Raw genomic sequence first — 25,827 nt, 5'->3', positions numbered from 1 at the left:
TTCTTTTTAATTATTGCATTTATGTACATATTTATTTAGTTAATTCATTTAGACAGAGCATCTGCCTGTTTGTGGCTTGGATGTGGACATAGATAGACAAGCATTTTGTCACACTTGGATTAAAATAAGGCTCAGTTTAGTTTAGATATGTTATCATTTTCCCCTCAGGTCTAATTTAAACACTATAATACAACAGTAAGTAAAGTACTGTACTGGCAGAAGCAAACGTTTAAGTAGTTTGAAGGACCAAACACATTTTTAAATCTTGATAATGCTCAACATACGAGATCATGTGGAAGACATAACCCTTGCTGACCATCTCATAGGTGAGTAATGTAATATTTATCACATTTTGTTTTCTGCTTCATACAATATCGTGTGAACGAAAGAGAGTAATAAAGAAATGAAGGGCACATTTTAGCTGATATTTAATTTACCTTAAAAAAATTGTGATTTATCGATATAAACTACAACAGTACACTGCTTTGAAATGTTTTCAAATCACTGAAGGAGACAAACACAAATGACTCCAGCTCAAAAATAACGTCATGTTTATCGCGTTAAAAGGTTTTCCATTTTTAGGTGTCTGACGCTCAAAAGTGTGTGTGAAATTTGCTCCTCTCAAACATGACCAATCCCCTGTTAGACAGTGTCAATGTTAACTTCTCCTCACGATGGTCTGTGCAACCTGTAAAAGCTGCAGCTAAAATCCTTGTCATACCTGTCACTTGTAACTAATGAATATTTAATCTCTTCATAGATTAGTGCCAGATTGCTTTTCTTAAACCACGCAGATACTTAAACTCTGCTCTCCTGGATGTTTATCAGACCAGAGTTCAAACGTGCAGTGATGCTGCGACAGATTTTGTCACAATGTCATAGGCCATAATCTCTGCCGCAGAGGACATCAGGCAATCTGTCAATCCAAACACACAATCCTTGTTTTTTTTTCCCCTTTAATAGTCTTGCGTTTGCATTGTCCTAGTGGTCTCATGATCATTTCTTATCCTTAGGACTTAATTGACGCAAAGCACTTTTGAGAAGCAAAGAAGTCATTTCAATTATTATCATAATTACTACTACTACTATTAGAATGGGCATTATTTTAATTATAGGGAAATCTGAAAACATTTTCTTGATTGCTTTGTCTATAAAATTTATCAAGAAAGCTTGTTAGAAAATATATGTATAACATTTTACAAATCATTTTAGCTCTATATGTAGATATTAAGATTGAATTAAATATTTGTAGTAGCTAACACTGAGGTCAGACAGCCATGTAAGGCCACATAATGACAACATTTTGAATAAATATCTAACTGCGATTATTTTGACAGGAATTTTCCCGACATCAGAGGGAATGGTCATTTTTACATCATTATTCTCATTTTCATCCGAAAAAACACATTTAAAAGGATCCCTGTGTGAGATCTATACACTGTGTGAAAACGTGCATAGATCAAGACTAATAATTCATATTCTGACACACATTACGCTCCAGTCCTGTATAATCTGTACATGGGATGATGTTCTTCAAATCCACTTTGCTTATTGCATGGAGGACAATGCACATTCTTTCCAGCATGTATTGCTTTTTATTTTCAAGTAGCCCTTGTTATATTAGGTTTATGTTTTTCCTCCTCTGGTCATCAAAGTCAAAGCTGCCACAGCCCCATCAGATGATCCATACAGAGCACAGTCATTGTGATACGAAGGTTATTTTATAATGACATGTAAATAAAAAGAAAACGGTCGAGTAACTCCTTTGAAATTAACCAGCCTCGCCGTCTCATTTCCTTTTTATCATCATGAGTGATCCTGCTCACTGGAAGATATAAAAATCCCTCTCTCTCCAGCAGTGCTTCCTTAAATATGCATGCCCTACATTTCTCCAACACCTTCCAAATTCAAATGGATGTCCCCTGCTCTCGCCTCCATTCTCTTCCACCTCCTCTCATCTCCTTCCTATGCTCTACGCAATTCCTCTTTATTTTGTGGTTGACCCAATTTCCAGGTTTGATTCATCCAGCGGTGTAGAAACAGACTGTGGGTGCAGCAGACTGACAAAGGCACACTTTCTTTGTCTTTCCAAATCCAAACTTGTGCACACGCATGTGCATCCACACGCACGCGTCACCCCCTGCTCCACCACAAACACCATGCACTCGTTGGTCTGAACGGAGAATAGGAGTGTGGACTATTTAAATATACACAACACATTCACATCTTCCCTGCTGTGACACATATGTTATGAAGCAAACCTGAGAAATGTATCTCGTCATAAAAGCGGAGGCAACTCTCCGGAGGGCAATAGTGGAGGAAGAGGTTGACTTGGCAGCTTATCCATTTGTCTGCATTCAGTATGGCTGGATGAGTTGATCCACCTCCAGAACAAGTACTTGGAAAGCAGAAATGATTGTTCAATTTTGCAAGATTGAATGCCCTAATACTTGCCTAGTGCTGCAGCAGTGATGAATTGGTGTCTGGCTGAATAAAAGCGGCTGCAGCTGCAGCTGCTAATGACATATGATTGTCTTATGTAACTATATTACGTTGTTCAATTAGGGCAGAGGGGTCTGAGGAATCAGGACACAACTTGTTTTTATAATACTCTGGGACGATCCATGGGAAAAAAAAAATATCTATGGATTATGGAAAAAAACGAGTTTAACCAAATCATGATAGGTTATTTGAAAGGGAGGAGATCAACATTTGGCAAAATACACAAACTCTTTCCAAGGGTTGAACGAGAAAAAGGAAGCCACTCGGCTGTGTGTGTGAAGTAAACACTACAGCTACGAGTCTCTAAGCTTATCTGAGTAAATAACTATTATTTGACATCTTAATCAAGAAATGGCTCAGGTTTCTTGTATTTGATGTATTGGATAACAACAATAATTATATTTAAGCTTTTAAAATATCATTTTGGTTAAAGAGCCCAAAGAACCATTACATTAAAAGAATGATTTTGATTAACCAATGCTGTTAGTTCAGGGCAGCTGTGGCTTTGGTTGGTGGTCTCATAAATGTGTTAAGCACAGTATGCAGTAACACAGAGGAGTCTTGCTACATGTCTGTATTTCCTTTTCTGTTTCAACCACACGGTTTTCTCATTCATTTTTTTTTCTTCCCCTGGTATCTGATTCTCAGCTCTCAGTGGGTCACGGGAGCAGGAGCTGCTGCTACTGCTGCTGCTGAGTCAACATCACAAGTGGAACACTGGCCTAAGAAAGACACATGCACACACACACACACACACACACACCTATTAAGTTTACCATACACTACAGAGTAGAGTAAGCCTCTTAGCTACTACAGTATGTCTGGAAGTAGTAGCTAAGTGCAGACATTCCCAGACAGTGTGATACGTGAGGCCAACAATGAGTGGATCAAGATCTACTTAGTTTAGCCACATCAGACAGGTCTACACTTGAAATATGCAAGTGTACAAATATTTCATGTTCCGAGTTGGAATGGTCCCAAGAATCCCAGTTTTTAGTTCCCCAATATTTCACTGTAACATTTCTGAGTGAATAAAAAAAATGACACACATGCAAAAACAAGCTTCTTCTTTGGGCACATGTCTCGTGTACTGGATGGGAGAGTGAAGTGTGTACACATTGTACAAATTGAGTGTGTGTGTCGTGGTGATAGAGTGCACGTGCTTCCACGGCAGACCCAAGATAATTTGTTATCTTCATGTACTATTCTTGCTGTGTTCTAACGTGTCTGTCTCTTCCTGCACAATTTGCTTTATTTGCACCTAAGATTATTAGAGTATAACATTTCCACTGATGTGCTTTAAAAAAAGAAATCATTAGTGTACACTGTATGTTCAGACTGTCTTCTTGGAAACTTTAATCATTTTAATGGTCCTCCGGCAAATTTAGCCTACTTCCATTTTTGTCTCTAAAATACTGGTGACTGACTGGAAATTACAGTCTACAGCAAAGGAACAAGTTTAATTTCTTTCTGTTCCATATTTTTCTTAATGTTGTGCTGTGCGTTCTGAAAATGAGTCAAAACTTGAGTATCTGGTCTATTTTAGTCATTTAAAAATCATTATGCAAGACCCTTAGGGCAAATCATTGATCTGTGCTGTTTATTTGAGATCATCTCATACTAAAACTGCGTTTGGAGCATTCATCGTTGATACTGTACATTTCAGAACACAGTTTTGTGTGATTTTTGAAAATCAAGCGTAGCACATGTTACATATGTTTTAGAACCGAATATCACTTTTTTTTTTTTATTATTTGAGTTACGGCAGCAGAAGAAGCAACAGACAAACATATAATATAAATGAATAACTACAAGATAAAACAATGCAGTGGAAAAACGTCAGTGTTGGTTGTTTGGAGCACTGTTATATACTGTTTTCTGTGGCGTTTATTAAAAGATTAATCAAGAAGTGTGCTTGAATCGACATGTTTATATCCGGTCTTTTTTTGTTGTTGTCATCAGCTGATTGCAATTGCACCATGATGTACCATGGTCCATTAAAGTGACTGAATAACACCAGCAGGTAGACAATATCCATGGCGCCTTGCATGATCTCAACATCATGTGATCCTGCACCACACAGAGTAATAAACTCTTTTTTTCACTTTGAGGCTGCCTCTTTGTGTTCTTCAAAGGCCTACAGTGATGTAGTGTATACTACAAGAAAACAATGTCAGCACATGAAGCAACACAATTACTAGCAGCTAATGACAAAAAATGCATTGGGACTAATTTTTCCATCTATGACCTTTGAGATTTGGACCAAAATAACTGTAAGGGCCAGAAAACTCAACAAGACTTTGATACTTCCTTGTTTGTCAAAAACACTACCGACACAACACAGCTGATATATGGGGAGTATGTAAATGAAGTGGATGGGGGGGCAACGTGCATAAGGCACAGAAATGACACTGATCTTGTACTTGAAAATATCACTCACCAAAAATCTCCCCATTCTTGGCATACTCCGTGACTAAGTAAAGCATGTTCTTCGTCTCCATCACCTGGGAGGGGGAGAGGACAAAGGAACGGGGGCCAGGGGGAGGGGGAAAAAAGAGTGGGAGAGTCCATGTGAATACACAGAGGAGACCACTTTTCAAGAGCAACATTATCAGACAATTCACAAAAACAATCTCCTGCAACAAGAGAGTATTAGAAAGAAAAAAAAAAGAAAAAGAGAGCCTAAAACAGACACAATTGACCAAAATATAACAGAAACTGCCCACAAGGCTCCCACTCTGTGGTTTAACTGCAGCATCTGGCATCCACAAAGTCATGAGCAACACCCAAATGCATGAATGGTACAGAGTCTAAAAATGGCAACCATGTAAGAGAATGGAGGTGGACAGTTGGTGCTGCAGAGCATATTTGAATGGTACTTAAAACCTTTTAGTCCTCACCCAGTGCCACATTGTGTAGGAGGAAAAGAACCGATTTAGAAACAGAAACACTCGGGTGATGAATAGAATTAAATGCAGAGGGGAGGATGAATCAGACACAGAGAGCCAGACATTCACACTAGAAAGCCCACGCTCATTGTTTATGATCAGTTTTCCATCTGTTACACTGACCGATTCATGGATTTAGGAAATGAAAACCAGTTTGTGTTTTCTCCTTTGGTTGGACTCTGTTGTTTAACAAACACATTCTGTTCTCTCTCTCTATCGTGGAGCTGAAACACAACTAGCTGACGAATCAAGGGCAGCAACAGCAACTAATTTGGGGGATAAACATTTTCTCACAGTGCATATTTTTACTCCTAACAGCAGGAAAAGTAAAGGTGTAACTAATAGTATTGACGCCTGCGGCTCTCTTTTATTTTGCTGTGCCAGTATGACCGGCATGACCTACATATAATAGTGTGACACCTGGCACTGGCATGACTGGATTGCAGCCGTTATCAAAAATCATAAACTCTGCAAAATGTCGGCTGATGTTTTAGAAAGCATTCAACAAAAACACTTAACTTCATTTGTTAAAAAAGGAGAAAACAGCATAATATGACAAGAGCTTTCACCTCCAACAGGTTGACAATATTTGTAGGATTGATGTGATTTCATTGTACCCTACTACAACATATATATTGTTTTCTACTTGACAAGCCAGACGTATTAAATGACAAAGCAATACTTTACTATTCTCTTTTCAAAAAATAAAAAAATCTTTTTGACCACCAAATTGTAATAGTGTGAACGGTGCCTCTTCCATCCCCACTCTGCCCACGAATGACTGCCCTTGCATGTTGTAACTGTGGGGTTCAGGTCCCATCAGTGGGACTTAAATTGATACATACTTTCTGTGTTTCCGATTTGTGAGGGACTATGGAATTCCAGAGACTAATGAATTGTGTTTTGCTGTACATGACATGTTAGGTTAGTACCTAGAATAACATTTTGCATAAATAAAAACAAAAAAAACCCATTACAAGCCAATATGTTGAGTTTTAGAATCCGTTTTTTAAAATAAAATCGTATTATTTGTGTTACAGATAGTAGATAGTGCCTCCATTGATAGTCCATGCTTCAGCTGTATCAAGTGATTATTGATTTCATTTTAAGATAACACATTACACGAGATACACAGACACACAGAACTGTGTGCGTTTCAGAGAAAAAGGGGGGAGGGATATATATGAATACCAATATGTATGATGTTATAAATCTTAATACAAGGGAATGATTCATACGTTGAATTTCAAATGCCACAAAATGCAAACAGCTCTGAGTGTTAAGTTTACTGTCATCGTGTCTCTCGCTTCAGGTGATATTGGACATGTTATACAACACACATTATTACATTACAGATTGTTTAGAAAAAATGGCCAAACTATTCAAACATAAAAAGATATAATTTGGTTATATATCAATAAACTTTTTTAAAAATGGACAGACACTGTGGTGAACCACATGATGGCTGTTTGATATTCTGACTGTAAATTAATAGTTTATCAAAATAAAAATATTTTAAAACTATTAATAATGTGGGGTTTCATTATAGCATAGCAGACATTGACATTGAGTGCATTGATCTATCAAATATCCTTGAATATGTTTATTCAAGGACTTCCAGTAACATCTTTAATTTTTTAGAATGAAGGATCCATTTTATGTTGACACGACTTAAAGTAAATAAAAACAGAGCAGTTTGGTAAGAGCATGTCATGATAACTTCACTGCTTAAAGTCTTTGTACTTGCAGAGACTCACTGATTGACCTGTGCTGATTGGACAGTTGGGCTGTCGGAAACAATGACACATACTAAAATAACACAGCAAACGGCTAGAGTGGAGCCACATGGTTGTGTAACGATAACAGGGGTAAGAAACAGGACCCACGGGCTTATGTAATGCAACAGCATCACTACAATTGTTGAGATATTGGACTGTTTTGTGCCAAACAGAACTGTATCCTTTTGTCTGACTAAAATACCTGTAGCAAGTACCAGAGTATCAAGTGCAACAGCAGAATAAATCATGTGGAATGTCCTTACACGTGGCTTAGGGCTTGAGGGAAATTACATGTCTATATACATATATATATATATATATATACATATATACACACACACACATACATATATATATATATATATATATATACACACACACATATATGCATTATATATATATATATATATATATATATATATATATATATATATATATATATATATATATACATATATATATATATATAATGCTGTACCATTGCCAGTAGTAGTTGTCCAGCTACAATGACAAAGCTGTCTTCTACACTGTATGCTATGATTCTTTTCCATAAAGAAGTCCCATAAAGGCAGTGCACATTAACAGTAAGTAATTTTGAATAATCTACTCAGGCCTAAATTAAACATTATACATACAAGTAATAGAGATAACTGTCATTGAAACATTTTTACATTTTTAACAGTCCAAATACAAACACTCATAAAATCGATTTCTACACAGTATGAATGTGTAGAAAAGACACGGAGACACACAGTGCCGAGTGTCCGTCAGTCATTAACTACCGTATGCTCTCATATCTTAAAACTATCCAGTGGCGGCAGGTTCTGCTAGACATCAGTTGTTTGCTAATGCATTAGAAAATGACCTGGATTGGCCGTGTGTTCAACTCCAACTGCTAAAGTCCCTGGAAGAACGACAAAGGTGAATTCTGCCAGAGGCAGTCGCCGACTCCAGGCCCCCTCAACAGATGTTATACTGAGCCCTCACTGTAATACATGTAACATGAGGAGTCTTTGTGACCAGCTCGCAGTGCCACTTATAATCTATGTAAAACAACCCAAACCAAGTGAGGCTGTCGGAATACAGGGAGGCTTTTAAAACACACACCTTTAAAAAGGTCCAGTGTGAAACATTTAGAGGGTTTGTTGTCACAAACAGAACATACAACCCATTAGTATGATGATGAACATGTGTAACTTTAATTTAAAATAAAAATAATGACATTTTTATAGCCTTAAGCCTTTTAAATGTTCTTTCCACCAGGGACTTGCTGTATAGAGGCTGCCATCTTGCACTGTCATGTTTCTACTAGAGATGGGTCATGTTTATACCAATAATCCAGGGTTCTAGCTTGCACATTTTAGCGCGTCGACCCGTTACGGCATGATTTGTGGTTTCAAAATAGGTTTCCAGTGCAAGTGCTCATTCCACGAAGGCGCAATTATATCACTTCATTTATTATAATAGCTGCTAATTAAAGTGTAAGTTTGAAACATAAAGAGTATGAACTTAACAATCAAAATCTGCGACAAACACAACACACCACACCAAACCATTCATAAGCTAAAATGCATGTGTGTGCGCACACACACACAGACACAAACACAGACAATGACCAATGCTGTTTACGGGGACAATTTGGGGCCAAATGTCTCTCTTTTATGTTCTAAAAGGCAAAAATAGCAATAGCAATAATATTTGTATTTATTATATTAACACATTATCTTCAAACCCTAATACTTTTGTCAGTGTTTTAAGATCATCTGCTAGAAATTAGTCATTTAGAATTTTAAAATATGGTTTTGCATTGCCTCTGCCTGTCTTATTGAAATTAACCACTGGTTGAGAATTTGAAATAAAACATTTTCTGTGTCATGGAACGCAGTTTTTAGATCATTTGAGGCGAGAAATTAGTCCTTTTGAATTTAAAAGTGTGGTTTATGTATCAAGACTTTGAGACAGGAGTGAACAGCTCCGTTTATGCAGACGCTCTGTGGTCATTGTGCCCAGCACAGAGGAGCGTTACCTCAGGCTTTCCTATTGAAATTAACCACTGGCTCAGGAACTGGTTTTCCGACAATTATTCAACTCATTAGATACGATTTTCGAAAAGTGTTTTAGCATGGAACGCCCATCCATCGTTTCTACAGCAGCCCGAAAAGACAAACCAGCCAAAGCATGTGCAATCTGCTTTTTTAATCTGAAGACTACTATGCAAACAAATACGACTGACATCCTTTTTGGTATGTGAAGGCCACCGTAGTTCCCTGCTGTCCTCCATTTGTTACAATCTGCAGTCTCACCATTACATGGCAAATATTCCTATACAGTGGACTGAAGATGGGAATCAGTAAGACTTTGATAATAATGCTACAAATTATTCAGATACTTAATCAATTCCCTAAACAGTTCCTGCTCAGTTTTGTGCATGTACAGTACGACCTACACAGCTTTTCAGAGTCAGCGTCACAGTTGTGCTGTCTCTGTGTCTGTGAGTATTAACTATGCAAATGTTCCACTGTTAAACCGCTGTTGTCACTGAGGTTAAGACTTTCTGAGTCTGCCTGCGTGGCACAAATGTTATTATAACATAGCATGGGATATTTACCCTTGGCAAATACATTCTGCTTGGTTGGAAAGCAGGGGAGCTCATGTGTGAAATGTCAAAAGATATGACATTCCTGGTACTGAAGCTGACATAAAAAGATGTTTCAGCTTTTTCTTAGCATTTCAATCTTTACTTCCAAACATTTTACAGATATAACAAGCTGTCAAAATTACAACTCATACACTTCCTCAAATAATGCTATGCTTTCAATAGTAAACAAAAAATAATATAGAAGTTTATATTAAACCTAGGTTAATTGTACCAGAGCAAGTGTAATAACAATAAAACTTGGATAATGCACCATAAAAAGGCACACGAAACTACAATAAAATGATAAGGTAAAGGCGAAGGCAGGCCGTGTCTGTGAACTGTACTAATCACACAGGAGCCAAAACTGAAAATATATATTTTTTTAAGCTAGCTCATGGCTCACTTAACAGTGATTAATATAATGTTAAAACATATTCTAAAAGTAATGGGCAACAAGTGCAGTGCTGTTAACATTGGAATGAGTTTGATGTCAATGTTTTATAAACATGACAGTATTGACAAATGGAACTCATCAGCTTGGAAAAATACAATTCACATTGTTTGAATGATTTGGAACCGGTTCTGGATTCTGCCTGGACAAATTTTGTTCAAGGATAATGATAATGAAAAACTTCCCTGTCTGTGTCATACTAACTGGATTAAATGGACAAGTACATCGAGTATGGTGGCATTCCTCCATCACTGCATGTAGTTATGATGAGGTGGGTTTAGAGAAAAAGTGTGATCTCAGCAGCAATATGCAAGAAGAAATATCAGTTATGAAAAAGCAAATTAACAACCCAACAGGTTAAACCATTTATCATCACACATCACTGCAACATGGGGAATAACAACTTACAAAGAGATTTCAATCAGAGAGAGACAAAAAGGACACAAGCCCAGCTGAACGAACAGCAGAGAGAGGAAACCAGCGACACCTAAACATTACAACATTATTGCCCAGTTAGCAGTGAATAGGTGTCAGTCTAGTGCAGATAAAAGGCATTAGAGCCAGTAACTCACCTGGTAGAGTTTGATGATGTGGGGGTGGTCAAGCATCTTCATGATCTGAACTTCTCTGTAGATCTTCTCCAGGTTGACAGCATCCAGTTGGGTCTTATCAATGATTTTAATGGCCACCTGCAAAATAGTAATATACAACAGTCAGTATTATTATTAACTAGCACTAACTTACAGTAGAATCATTATTAGGTCTTTTTGCACCCCACACTAGGACTGCACAACATATTGAACCATAAATAATTATTGCTCCTTAAAAGAGGGTTTTTATTACCACATTTATTTACATTGTTTTAGCAATATTTCCTAATATGGCAGCCAAGCACACTTGCATTTCACATTTTTGTTCAGAGTCTGCATAGGTTGCTCACTGTCTGGGTCTGTGTTAGCTGCAAACGCGAGGCAGCCAGACATCAACACAGTTTACTGGAGTATTTGTTTATTTATTGCATGTCATGTCCTCATTGCAATATTCAACAACATTATCCCACAGTGCATGTTTTCCTAATATCGTGCAACCCAATTCCCACACTCACAACAAACTCCAACAACACATACAGCAATTTTTATATTGCCTGCGTAGCACAAGGACAGAGTGTCCTTCTCTGCTGAGAGAGTGGCAAACTTTTTCAGACACAGCATAAACAGTTAAATGCAGCCCGTACTGGAATTTTCATAAACACTTTTCAAAATTTGAGCCGTGATGAAATATCATACTACGGTTCAGCAGAGGCAAACACATGCCTCACGGGATACACACACACACACACACCCACCCACTATGACATGTACGTGTAAATCGCACGCTCACAACCTCAACGCTCTTGGCTCTGAGTAATGATGTCCGGTAGGTAACAAGGCGATATTAACATCTCTCCTTCACATGGTCTTATAAACAACTTTTCACCAGTGTGGTCTGAAGTGTTCTGAGAAAGCTGGAGGCGTAAACAACAGGAGACCTCAACTCCACTGCTCGGTAATCACTGAAAACTAAAAGAACAGGGCTGGGGTTTTTTAGGACCTGTATACTGTATGTTGGTACAAGAACCAGTGACTCTTAAAAGTTGATATGAACATTATCATTTTTCCATCTGCACAAATGTGAGTATATGAACTGACTATATGTCGTGGGAAAGTCGTACAAAACAAACAATCTGAATCAATAAGACAATATTTAGCAGTTAATCATGTGGGTGAAATGTTAAAAATGGATCCGTGAGTGTGAAGGATTATCAAATGTATAAACACCACACAGCGGTTTATAATTGCGCCTCTAATCACACTGATGAGTTTGTTTTACTCTGTTTTGGCAGCCATCAGATGAACAGCAGAACTTCCCTGTTCACACTATACTTTATCAGGAATGCGCAAGTGCATGCATTTGACTGGCATCCATTGTGCGCTGCGCGGTGACGTCACTCCAGATAATGACAAAGGATGAGTCAGGTGCAGCATTATCCACCAGATTATCTGGAATCATTTTTGCATACACATTTCTGCTGTAGCATAGAGCCACATTTGAGAGCTGCATTTTTCCTGCACTGATAAGAACACAAATTAATGTTTTATCCTCTTCCATCTATTTGTAGTTAGCGCTTTAAGATGTGCACTAATTAAAAGTTAAGTAGTATGTTGTTTTAATGTTTATAACTTTTTTTTACAGCACTCAATATACAATTCAGTGCTCTATGGAAATGGCAGGACTACAGGACACACACAAAAAAGGATCTGAGCTAAGTGATTACACTCAACTAGAGAAAGTCATGAGTGCAAAAACCTCCTTCAATGCCACACAATTTTGTGTCAATACACTAAAATAATAATAATAATAATATTTTCTTTCTTGGGTCATTACCTACATCCCCAGAAAATGTCCTCAAAATTCACCTTGGATTTTTTTTTATAGTTATGATGCTCATAAACAACCAGACAGAAAAATGTCTGCAAAAACATGACCTCCTTTGGCAAAGGTAGCAACACATAATACAACACAAGACTTCTAATGAACTCTATTAGCACAAGGTCATTTAAGAGCAATGATTGAGATGCTGTGTGGAGAGGATTAATACATGTATGGTACCACATGGGAGCGAGCTTGCACTACATTGTGAACCAACGAGTTGCAAAATATACATAAATCGGATGAATAGGTTAGTATGACACGCAGGAACCAAGGGATAAAAAAGTGGGTTATGCAAACACCTGCACTTATCTGGGAATATGCACAGTCACCCGTGCAAAGAGACACATCACATCTGATGTTTAATGCGTCATTAAACCTGATTTTCCTCACAGTCTTTTACCAGGCTAACATCTTTTTTGCTCTGGCATGGTTCCAAGGCAGATGGCATCGCATAAAGTTGATAGCCTGCCTTTCCAGCTGACCTTGGCCACTTTAATAAACAGCCTGGCTCTGGCCATGGGTCTGACTGAGCCAAGCATTTGCACTGGCTTTGTGTACCAACCAGTGTTGAGTGAGCTCTACCAAACCAGTTGCCTAAAAACCAGTCAGCCAGTCTAAATACCACGCTGACTCACATGAAAACCTGCACTAGTGCAACTCTTAATTTTAAATGGCTGCAGATTACACTTCTGGACTAATGCTACACTATTTCACAGGCTTTAATAATCATATTATGAAGATTAGAGCCATTTTTCACCGTTTTACTCATTAAGCAGACCACAAGTCTTGGCTGAGATGACGTACATCTTTGCTTGTCTGTGCAGATTACATGCACTTTCGACAACAACAGTTGGAGGCGGTGGAGATCAAAGATCAAAGTGTGCAACTGTGTTTTCACTCATCTCCCAGGATCCAATCTTCTATCACCTCCTCTGTCTCACACAACAGAGACTGGACTCTCTGTACTGTCTCTATCATTGCAGTAAAACGTCACGGCCCTCAGTGGCACAACTCACAAATTGCCTCTCTGCTCAGAGATGAGATAGCACTATAAGCAAACTCGGGCAAATCCAAATCCTGTTCTCTCTGTGCTCACACTGCATCGCCTGAGAGTGTGCAGCCTAATATCAAACCCTCTCCAAACTCTGAGAGGACACCAGAGCAGTGTCAGAGGATTGCTGTCTACGTGCCTGTGTGCAGAATCCTTTGCTTTCCAATTACGGAGCTCTGGCTGGCACATCATGCTCCTCAGAAAGCTCTCTGCACTTTTTTTTTCTTTTTTGGCACAGTACCCACTTAATCACATCATTATTTAAAATTACATAATTAGACCACCGACCCATGCTTGCATTCTCTACATACAGCAACAACAAGCATGTTTACACCAGCCAGACTCTCAAGCTGAGACAACTATTTGAGTAATTACCAAAAGGAGTGCAGGTGTATGATTCTCGTCAGGCGTACAGCACAATGTACTTTTGTACATTGTATGTTGTACCTGTACATTTGTATATTGTTGTTTTATTAATTAACTTGAGCTTTTCGGCTACCTCCCCTTACCATGGACCCAGTTTATTAAGTATAACGCTTTCTGATCATAATTTACTGTCATTTATGTAACAGCAATTAGTATTTGGAAAATGGAAACCAGACATGTCCAAGACATACGGTTGATAAATGAACCACAAATTAATTTTGTGCACGTTTGTGAAGGCTTTTTAATATTGCATTTGACATTGGAAGTCACAAAATATTAAAAACACTTGTATTTATCCCCTTGATCTCTTAGAAACATATTTTTAAACTACTAGGAGCCACTGCAGAGGAGCTGAAGAGCCACATGTGGCTCTAGAGCAGCAGGTTGCAGACCCCTGTCCTAGGTGAAGGGCCATAGAAATTGCAGTTCTGGAGGACTGCTAAAGAAAGTAGAGGCACTGGGGCCATCGCTAAAGCTGGGCCTGGAGAAGAGGCCTGCTGGTGAGTGCCTAACAGCCACGCCCCAAAACACTAGGACATGGGTCTGTCCTCCTGTCCTGTGGGACCCTGAGCTGCAGGAGGGGTCAAATGTGGCTTGTGCATTGTAGGTCAAGCTGTGAACAAACTGCTGCCCCCTCAACCCCGATGAAGACAAGGTGAAACATCAGGCACATTTTCATTGCACTGGGTACCTCACCACACGTGATATATGGTTGATATCACAATATCCGTCTGACTAAGGAAAACTAAAAGGATTTCTCTATTTATCCATAACATAGAGAACAAAGTGCATAAAGTCTTTGTATTGAACGTGCATGGGGCATCTCTTAACATAGCTTTCGCCGCCACTATTCCACTGTAAACGCTCTCTTTTTCGACCAGATTCGACCCAAGATTCCCTCATTCATTTGAGCAGCACTGCTGTGAGGAGACACCAAGTCGAAACGCCCGGGGAGTGAAACTGGCAGTGACTGTTTACTTTAGAGCTCCTTCATTTGTTAATTTAAATATTGATATTTGCCCTGGTGTATCGATTCACATGTTTCACGAGGAAGGAAGACGATATATCACCAAATTGATATCTGGTATATTGAAATATAGATTTCCCATAGCGCAGGTTCAATATAAATGGATATCATTTTGAACGACTCAATGTTTCACATGCCGTTTTCTGCACAAGAATAAGTTTAAACCACAATTCATTCAACTGGCTCTAACTTTGCATCAGGAAGAAAACTCCTATCATTTGAAAACACATGTATCATGAGAGTGCTTTTGCCTTATTACGTCCAGCATCTCTGCTTTTCTGTGTTGCCACACATTTTGCCCCATGTGCTGTCTGTATAATTTGGTCACTTTATTGAACCTATGATGACTTCAAAGCTCTATTACAGGACGCAGCGTGCATGTTGACCGGTGAGTGTTTCCCAGCAGCAGCAGTAGCAGCAGCAGCACTGGTGGTCAGACCTCTTCCTGGCACCGATGATGTTGGCTGAATGAGGGTGAATGTGCACTCAGTCATTGCTCCTGCTCCTGCTCCTGCTGTAAACCTGCAGCACGACTCACGCGCATACACACGCATACACACCAGCTGCTGCTGGCACCGGGGCAGTGAAGCCGAGTGATCCCGTCACCCGATCCACATTTCTATTAGTGCACGATGTGGACAGCATTACGCTATCTGCTGCTGAGAATACCCGGAGTGTCAACTTGAACATAAAAAAAGTTATGTAACTCCCTCTCTGTCTCTCTCTGAACAGTAGCACGGGTTAGCTTTGGGGGCTAACTTACTTACTCACTCACAAACTAACTGACAAACAGTGACTCACCTCGGTCTTGGTAATACGGTGTCGCGCCAGCTTCACCACAGCGAAATTGCCCTTTCCTAACGTGCGCTCGATGTCGTAGAAGCCCACTCGGACGGGACCCCGGATCAGCGGTTTCTGGACACTGTCAGCCATGACCATGCTGGTCTAAATATGACTGTTTGTAGACGAGGAGGAGGCGGCCAGACGAAGCAGAGGGGGACACACTGTGGTGGTGGTGGTGGGGCTAGGGGTGGTGGTGGAGGGGTGCTCACTCTTTCTCGCACACACGCGGGCTTGCTTGGTTGCTTGAGCAGCTATAGATAAGGAGCAAAGTCAAACAAACTGTCCGCCGCCGCTGCTGCTGCCGCTGCCTCCGCCGCTCGAAGCGCGTCCATTAAAGAAAACCGAGACAAAGTTGATATGTGTCGGCCTGAGCGCCACACTCAGTCCGGCGACAAGAAGGAGAAGCAGCAGGCCATTTGTTGACAGGTTCACACACAAACACACTCGGCACGTCCTCCGCTACAATACGGCTCTAATGTTTCAGCTGGAGGTGCCTCTATCAGCCACGGAGCGTACGCGTTGACTCGCAGAGAGGCATCATGTTCTCCGGTTGACGTGTATTGACGTCAAAGCCATAGGGGTATTTGTACAGGGGGCGGGGCCACTGAGCCGCTCCACACTCCAGTGCCAATTGGTTGCCAGGACAACCAGACCCACCTCTTACGTCAACCGGTAAAATTGCTATTCTGAAATCTGTTTGCTCGTCTGCCCTTCTTGATTGCACGCATAGGTAACTTTGAAGTTTCGCCCCGCGGGTGTTTGTTGGGCTTTTGTGACGAAGGCAAAACAAAAAGGCTACAGGAAATAAAAAAAAACAGGAAAAAAGGGCTGAATTATTTATGCAGCATAAGCTGCATCAGAAGCGATGCTCCGTGCAAGTATGAATGGAATAAACATTAAAATTAAAAAAAGAAAGAAAGAAAACATGCAATGATTTCATTTACGACAGAAAAAAAGAAAAACGACTCTCTACATTGCACTATTAGGCATAACATCTGCTATAATACACCATATTATACAGTAAATAATTCTTACATAATGAAATAATGCAGTTCCTCGTTTGAAACCAGACATTTTATCAGCCACAAAGACATTGTCCAGCAGCATAATAGCGCCATCTGTTGGCAGAATTTGAAAATTGAACACACATTTCCTCCATATTGACTGGTATTGGTTTATATGGCTTAAGAGAAGACTGGAGGAATTCTGTTACCCAGTTTATGTGTTCTCCACCCACCTCAACCTAAAACAACCCTTAATCCCAATCCCTAACAAGTACCTGACTGCAGCCTAACCAAAACCTTTACCATTTATATCTGCCAACATTTGAGCATTTTGCTAATGTTTATCATTTTTCTATTTAAACAAAACATTCCCACACATCTGATGTCAATGTCTTACACAGATAGGAAAAAAATATATCAAAATAAAAAGGTACACTTGAATATTCCCATGCTTTTATCAAGCAAAGAATGCAACTACAATCTCTGGCAGGCCAAACTTTATTTGAAAGCCAAAAACACTTGTCACCTTTGAGATGCAGTGCACATTAACACCCTGTGGTTGTTCTTTTAAGCCCCCGCAGTGACAGTCTAACAGAAAACAGTGCATCACTAAAGCAGAGCAGAGCAGCGCTCCAAAGGCCTCTGCTGTCACGCATGGACTTCCTGAATGTAAGAGTTCCAGATGTGCTTTTGGCATTTCCTGTCAAACATTCTCCAAGAACACACTCAGCTTCTCCTTTGTGGGCTTACTACATCTTTCCAAGACACCGACCCTATGGCCCACTCGGTACATACTCAGACCAAACCATTATATCGTATATCCACAGGTATAATATTTTACCAACAAACAATAACGAATAAATCCCTTACAATGTCCAGAACTGGTCACAGCGACTGTCAGCGGAGTGTGTGTGTGGTGGGGAGATGAGTGGGATGGACTGAGTTTGTCACACTGTCAAGTCTTGGGGAAAAGCCCACAACGTTTGAGTTGAGTGGGGTCAGCAGAGTTCTGTCATCAGCGTTTCCGCACGTACTGTCCTGTTCCCTGACATCAGAATCCAAACAGGAAGCCTTGAGCAGGGTTCACTCCACAGTTCAGGTTTAGAGAAGAGATCAGCGTTGTCCCAAAATTGGACGACTCCACAGGAAAAGAGGGACGACATATTTTTATCCCTCTGTTTGTATACAGTAATATGGTTATTGGAAAGTGGTTTGAGTAGTTTGATTTCAGACTGTTTACAGGACGAGTGAAGGCCCATGGTTAGATGTGTTGTCACATAGATTGTCACAAATAATGGGTTCCAGCATTTTCTTTACACTGTCAGTCTTTTTGATGGATTTTCTGATTTACTTTCATGTTACTAGTGGTTCATGTTTGTTGTAAATTAGTAGCTGTAAATAGACGCCTGCAAGGACAGGTCAGTGTTGTAGCGTGTCCTAATAATCATCCTTGTCTGAAAAAACACAATAGATATGAAGTTTTGTTTTGGATACAGAACAACACAGATCCTTGAGTCTTCATTTTCCCCCTGAAAACCACTTTGCAGTGTCAAAGAAAAATAATATATAAACTTGGATGGTGTAATTTTTCAAAAAACGTTGCACATATCTATGACAGGACGTATTATTATGATTCCTCTCACTTTTCATCTATTCCAGGTTTTTTCCTGTAGAATCACTGATACATGGTTTCCTATAGAAGTTTAGAGCGACATATCTTACTGATTTCAAACCGGTGTGTGTTGACAAATTTAGCTTAAGCAGACTTTTTTTTCAATAATACAACATATTGAAACAGCGTGTGAATATTTTAAACTTGTGTTCATATAACAGAGGGGTCAGTGGTGAGCACTGATGTCTCACATCGAGGAGGCCCTTAGGTTAGTTGGAGACTCTAAACTGACCAGTTTTAAACAAGTGTTCTTGTTTAAGTTTTTTACCTCTCAGGGCAGCTGACATAGGGCGATAGGCGGGGTCACCCTGGACATGTCGCCAGTCCATCACAGGGTCACACACAGAGACAAACAACCATGCACGCTCACGGTCAATTTAGAGTTCCCAATTTGCCTAATCCCCAAACCTGCATGTATTTGGAGAACATGCAAACTCCATGCAGAAAGACCCTTGTTCTGACCAGGTCATGAACCCAGGTCTTCTTGCTGCAAAGACAAGAGTGCTAACCACTACACCAACTGTGTGGCCCATATCAGCTATATATCTTTTATGAAACAACACCATATTCAAATTTAAATTGCAGTTTTTTAAACCCTTGAGAAACCCTGTACTATAGGTAATGAAAAAGCTGCATGGTCAGGGAGCGGCATCAGAATACACACAGGAGACAGATCTATGATCAAATGAGGGTTAAGCTTTGCGGAAAACAGATCGGCATAATCAATGTTATCCATAGATCTCATTTTCCACCCAACCAGCCTGACTGTTGCACGTCTCATAGATGTCATTGGTCACAAAACCACTCTCCCTGTTTGTGCACACGACATTCTCATATTCGTCGCACTGGGAGTCCTGGAAGCGAGTGCAGGAGTACTTTGTGATGACGTCCGCTGGTTGCATGTTGCTGTCGAGTTTGGTGATGTCACTCGAGGCATACGGTCCTTGTATGGGGCACGGTGAAGCTGAGGGTAACATCCATGGCTGCAATCTGCTGGAATAGCTTTCTGTTTCAGTCTTCCTCCTGAATGTGAAAGAAATGGCACGGTTTTATCATTTACGCGATGTGTTCTTGAAATGACCACTTTAGAAACTTTGTGAAGTTTCCAAACCATGAGTGAGTTGTTACCAACTGTAGACTGTTACTAATCTATAAAGCCCCTCTTCCACCTATGGTCCCAGCTCGCCTCACGTCAGCACGGCTTAGGTTGGTTTTCCACTACAAAATAGTACCTACTCAGCGTAGGCGGAGTCATCACTGCACGGCTGCATGAAACTGCTATGACTTTGTTTTTACATGCGCAGACACAAACGAGTGACTAGTGACTTTTAAAGCAGTCGTTTTCAGTGTAACTGAATCATTAGAATCAGTTCATTAAAAATACTGGTTCAGTACTTCCTCCAAGACCGGAGCACAGACTCTGTCTGACACAGTCACTGGACTGAAATATAGCGGCAGGGTTTGTGATGCCACTCGCAATCAGCAGTGCTGTCGCTAAATGCACCAGACCCTTCTATTAAATATTGAGATTTTAGACATTTCACTGGTGATTGTTGGAGATTAACCCATATTTTTAGGATTGTAAAGTCTTTTTAACTGATCTGCAGTTCGGCATTGTTCGGCTTGATTCTTGTGTCGGACGTCTCTTCCTGTGACGGCACTCTGACCAATCAGTGGACGGCAGTCTGGCCTTTTATTAGTCACACGAGATCGTAAAAGGTACATAAAATTGCAAAATTTGAATCTAAATTTAAATAAAGACAGAAATAAAAGTAAATTAAATAAAAAGTCAAGTAGATTAGAGTATAGAAAACTGTACCCAAGAATACAAAGAATAAATAAGAACAAAAACAATAAAACTGTACTTAAAGCTGTTCTGTCCTTTCTTATTAGACAGACAACAAGGAACCGTTAAACAGTGCCCGTGTCTTTAATTTATCACTGTGACCGCAACTCCCACACTTTAAATGTCAAGCCGACTTTACACACTGTTAGATTATTGTTTTTGTCAAAGATTATTGCTGGTAACCTGTACTATTTACTGGTGTGCTGCTGACCTCTTGGCCAGGTCACTCTTGGAAAAGAGAAACCCTCAATGGGTTTTTTTGTTTAAATAATATTAATAATTTATTAAGTAATAGAAAGTAATAAAATAACAAAAGAAAACACAGCTGTCATGTGTGTTTCTAACTGCAAACCAAGACCAACAGCTAGAAAAGTTACAGACAGTAGCTAAGGTTCGTCAAAACTGATTAAATACTTGGAGAAGAGCTTGAAAGAGCATCAATGTGCCAGAACATAATGTTACAGATGTGTTTTCGGTATTTACCTCTTAGCATGCTGTTTGTAGCAGAAGAACCCAGCAGCTGCAAACAGCAGCAGCAGGACAGCAGGTATCGTTCCATAAAGGATGTATGAAACATATAAGGTGTTGTCGGAGAGAGATACTGCAAAGTAAAGCACATTACATCACTTCGTTTACACTTTATCCTTAATTATGAGTGGCACGTCGTCAGTCTGCTACCACCTGAAACACTGATTTAAGTTTACTCACACACACAAAACAGAATGTGGGTCAGTTTTTCTTGTCTCACCTGATGACTCAGATTGTACTATTTTTGTCCTCCCATCACTCTGTGTAGTTGAGAATAGATTTGGCCTCAGAGACGGAACTGGAGCAGCCAGAGAAGAGTCGACGATAAAGTTTGTTAAATGACAGTGTTGCTGGAACCATCACAGAGTTATTAAGGGATTTCTAACAAAGTACTTCAGAGAATAATATGCAACGCTATAGTTTTTATGACAAAATCAATGTAATGATGTTGAATCGCATCCATTTTTTGTGAAACGGGACATTTCTCTTGAATAATGTCTATACATAAGGAAGGCTGTATAATGTGCTTTTCTATATTCATAAAAAAAGTAGTGACATAGTGGACTTTTTATGAACTGTATACTGTCACTATACGTAACATAATGCCCACATGAAGAGTGTGTGTGTGTGTGTATGTGTGTGTGGGGTCGTCAGGTGCACACTGTACCTGCATGTGTCATGTTCCTTGTATCAGTAAATACGGGCGCTTTTTCTGCAAAAGACAAGAGAAATAAGTTCACATCATTTTGCGCAGAAAATAACAAACAAACAAAAAAACCAACAACATAAAATGCAATAAAAGGAATCAATAAAATAAAACGAGCCGTGAATAGTAGAGGTAAAAATACTAGTGGAGTAAAATATATGCTTGGGGTTACAACTTTAACAATTGGAGTGACCATAAAGTGTGAACACTTTTTCACAGCTGCAGAGTTTTACAGTGTTGTGCTCGCTCAAAGGTAAATGAGGAAATCCACACACATATAAAACAAAAAAAAAAGGATTTAAGAAGAAGTGCCAAAGAGTCTACTCCACAGCCAGGTACATGTGCACAGTGTCTGCGATTGCCGACTTGCCTTCTGGGTATTTGCAGACAACACTGTTCCTGGAGTTACAGTCGTCGTCATTCCACTGGAACGGGAAATGACCTTCATCAGGTGTCGCAGGCGACTGGTCATACAGCGCAACACACATTTCACCACGGCACGATGACTCATCCCAGTGCCACTTCCTGCAGCAATTAACAAGACCAAGTTTAGACTGTTATGACATTTCATTTATCGTGAAATTCCGCAGTCTCCATTGTCATCTGCGAACAGCTTAGTTTTATATTTGACATTTTTTCCCCCCACACAACAATACTCCAACTTCACATTCCATCGCTCCCACGCAAGCGTCATTTAATCCAATAATCTCCTCTAAAGAACAAGTGAAAACCGGGTTTTTCCACTGAAAATTAAAAGTGAAAGACCTGAACTTGGCCTTGCTTCCATCCAGCCAATAGTACTGTGAGGGGCAACCCGGGCGCGCAGTCTCCGTCCTGTAGCGCTGCGGGCTATGTCGGAGAACGATCCAGAAGTCTCCGTCTCCGGCCTGCAGCTGCTGTATGAACCTCTCTATCAGCCGCTGCTCGCTTTCTGTTTCAATGCTGAGCAACTGGCCTCCATCTGACCTGCAGGCCTGCCTGGCATCGTCAAAGTTGGCCCTCCGTCCGCTGTCCTGAATGTAGGACACCTTGTAGCACGGTCGCTCTCTCCCGCGCCGACAGATCATCTGGCCTGGACACCACAGTCGGCGCAACAAGGAGATAACAGGAGACAATGAGAGCAGGGTTTTTTTCTGGTTTCTAAAGACACTCGGACATTCAAACTCTCAGAATCACAGACAAAGAAGCACAGTTTTTAGGTCACATTGCTTTATGGGAGTCTTTTCACATTTGGTATAGCAAATGTAAGTACTATATAGTTATAAATGACAAAAAAAAGACACTTTTTTGGATTTTAATCACAGCATTTCAAGCTGAGGCTAAAATTGGGTTTTTATTTTCGTAAACAAGTGTCACTACCACTTTTTTGGCAGTGTTGGATTATGGAGATCTTTTGTACACAAATGCTTCTGCTCAATATCTTCACAAGCTTGACTCTGTTTACCGTGCATCGCTGAGGTTTATTATGAATTGTAAAGTCTGGACACACCATTGTGAGTTATACTCTCTCGATGGCCTTCTCTGGCCGCCTGAAGGACTTTCATATATACAGTAAGTCAATACTCAGACTACTGCCTACATACATTTGTACCACTGAGAAGTGCTGATCCGTACACTTTCTGTTTACAAGATCATTTGTTGCTTTCTGTCAGTGGGTAAAATGGCTTTTGTCAATTCTGCACCTTTGAATGAAATAACTGAGTTCATTTCATTGAACACTTTCAAATCCAAACACAGAGTTTCAGGTCCAACTCCACAACATGCACTTGTTTTTTATTTGCTTGTAAATTTAATCTGGATTAGAAATGTGTAGCTGTCAAGGGTTTCCTGCTCGCTGCTGCCTGTCTTGGCCAGGACACCCCTGAAAAAGAGGTTCTTAATCTCAATGGGATTTCCTGGTTAAATAAAGGTTAAATGGATAAAATGAACATTTTCACATTAAGTTAATCTCGTTTGTTTAAAAGCAGTGAGCATGGATGCTGGTGACATGTCAAGGATTCATGACCTTTAGTGTATGTTGAATTTAATACAGAAAGACAAAAACAAATGCACCAACTCTTTTTATTTTTAAATTCTTGTCCTTGAGACTTTTTCATTTCACGTGAGTAAAGGACCTTGAATTGTCTCGCTGCTGTGAAATGTGTTATAATAATGAAATACATTGACCTGGCCATTGACGTCAATAAAAAGACATGTACACAGGTTTGCAAGTGACATTAGAGCTGCAACTAACGATTATTTTCGTGATCGATTAATCTGTCGATTATTTTCTCAATTGATCGAGTAATCGTTTGGTCCATAAAATGTCAGAGAACGTTAAAAAATGTTGATCAGTGTTTGTGTTTTCAAACCTGGAAACATCGATGTTGTCAAATGTCTTATTTTGTCCACAAACCAAAGTGATTTGCTTTTAATGATCTGGAGCAAAGAAATTAAGACAATATTCACTTTGAAGAAGCTGAAAGAATCAGAAATCCTACTTCAATCATGAAAAAAAAATTCACACCGTTTAATGGACAATCAAAATAGTCCACGATTAATTTAGTAATCGATTGATAATCGACTAATTAAGTAATTGTTTCAGCTCTAAGTGACATGCAATGTGCATTTTTACTATTTTCAGGGGGGAAAAGCAAAAATTGCAGAGTATGACATCGTATTAATATTATTATTATGTAAATCTATGCATTGTTAAGATTAATCTCCAAAAACCATATCAATAATCATCACTACGTAGTTTCCTTTAAGAAGTTTAAAACCAACGATTAAATTCTTTAAATAAACTTTCACGCAGGAGCAAAACTTTTGTAGAGTGGTAAATGCAAACTATATATATGAATAATGATATGTATGCATATGTAATCCAGTATCAGTGTTAACATTGCATGCACGAGTGAAGTTGTTGCATTGTGCAGCACATCACGTGTTGCAGTCTGCTGACTGTGCACAGTCTGTTTATCATTATAAAAATGAGCCTGGTGCTTACAAACGCCCCGAAACGACACGAAAGACGAGGAAAAAACACACAAATACGTTCCGCCGCTGTCTTTACAACAAACAGTTCCGGGAAAACGACAACACTCTCAGACTTTCTCAGCACAGATTAGAACGGTACTGTTTGTGTTCCTACCATTTATCTTCGAAGCGGATCCAGAGTGGAACAAAACGGCGACAACAGTTGCAAACAGCTTCATAAAATCCATCTCCACATGTTTGTGTTTCGAGTGTGCTGAACTACGACGATTCTTTTCTTTTCTTTTTTTAAACAGTATATGAATAAGTAAATAAACGCATACAAATGAGCTTCAGATGTGAGAGACAGCCGACAGAGGCAGCAGTGCAGGAGTCTGCTTCACACTGAGAAGTGGGTCGACTGTTGAAAGGCGTGGATGATGTGAGATGAAAAAATCCAGCAGAGTGAGACACAGGCCAAGAGTTTTGCTTTGAAAAAGAGAAACCACTGTTGCTTTTCACTTGCTTACATTTCCCTCTGGATTCTGGACGTGAATTCAAAACAATGACTTATAACATACAGTACAGTAATGTCATTACAGTGGATTCAAAAGAGTTCTTTGTACATACATACATACATATATATATATATATATATATATATATATACACATATATATATATATATATATATATACAGTACACACACACAGAACTATGTATATATCATACTCTCTGTAATATGTTGTAATGTGTGAAAATTGCAGAAATGTTATATTGTTAACGTGTGTGTGTGTGTGTGTGTGTGTGTATCTATATCTATATATACTGTATGTACTGACTAAGGCCACCAAAAGACAAAGTAAGGACACAACTAAGATAAGGGAAAAAAAAACTTAACTGGAGATAAGGAAGAAGAGTGTGAGGGGAGAGAGATAAACTGTTGAAGTTGGTTTTAGGTTGGATATTAAATCATCATTCAC

General features: G+C 39.5%; 2 protein-coding genes across 3 annotated transcripts in view; both read right to left on the bottom strand.

Annotated features, from left to right (window-relative positions):
- sik2b (salt-inducible kinase 2b) overlaps positions 1-16,695 on the bottom strand; it is a 38,718-nt gene extending 22,023 nt beyond the window's left edge. Inside the window, exons 1-3 of one of the 2 annotated variants that reach the window (XM_044032832.1) lie at positions 16,095-16,695; positions 10,890-11,006; positions 4,943-5,006 (exon numbers count right to left, since the gene is read on the bottom strand). In XM_044032832.1, the coding sequence (XP_043888767.1) occupies positions 4,943-5,006; positions 10,890-11,006; positions 16,095-16,232 (319 nt within the window). In that variant the 5' untranslated portion in view covers positions 16,233-16,695. Of the gene's footprint in view, positions 1-2,261; positions 2,325-4,942; positions 5,007-10,889; positions 11,007-16,094 lie in introns of those variants that run through there. The other variant, XM_044032833.1, reaches the window with a different exon arrangement.
- A 925-nt stretch (positions 16,696-17,620) lies between these two features.
- Positions 17,621-25,287, bottom strand: laynb (layilin b). The gene is made up of 7 exons (XM_044031281.1): positions 25,023-25,287; positions 22,658-22,964; positions 22,263-22,417; positions 21,854-21,898; positions 21,407-21,484; positions 21,142-21,259; positions 17,621-19,835 (listed from the first exon to the last, which is right to left on the bottom strand). Exons 1-7 carry the CDS (start codon positions 25,093-25,095, stop codon positions 19,541-19,543), a joined length of 1,071 nt encoding a protein of 356 aa, XP_043887216.1. The 5' UTR covers positions 25,096-25,287; the 3' UTR covers positions 17,621-19,540.
- Between the last annotated feature and the right edge of the window lie 540 nt (positions 25,288-25,827).

The sequence above is a fragment of the Solea senegalensis genome, linkage group LG8 (genome assembly GCF_019176455.1).
Source record: "Solea senegalensis isolate Sse05_10M linkage group LG8, IFAPA_SoseM_1, whole genome shotgun sequence".
NCBI lineage: Eukaryota > Metazoa > Chordata > Actinopteri > Pleuronectiformes > Soleidae > Solea > Solea senegalensis.
This window is presented reverse-complemented; position numbering and strand designations above follow the sequence as displayed.

Bases quoted from the DNA above. Each gene is read 5' to 3' on its own strand.
- laynb (XM_044031281.1), bottom strand. From the start codon at position 25,095: ATGGATTTTATGAAGCTGTTTGCAACTGTTGTCGCCGTTTTGTTCCAC. The intron at 22,418-22,657 runs GTCTTTCACTTT...TAATTGCTGCAG, and splicing joins GGAAGCAAGGCCAAGTTCAG to GAAGTGGCACTGGGATGAGT. The intron at 21,485-21,853 runs GTACAGTGTGCA...TGGCTGCTCCAG, and splicing joins AAGGAACATGACACATGCAG to TTCCGTCTCTGAGGCCAAAT.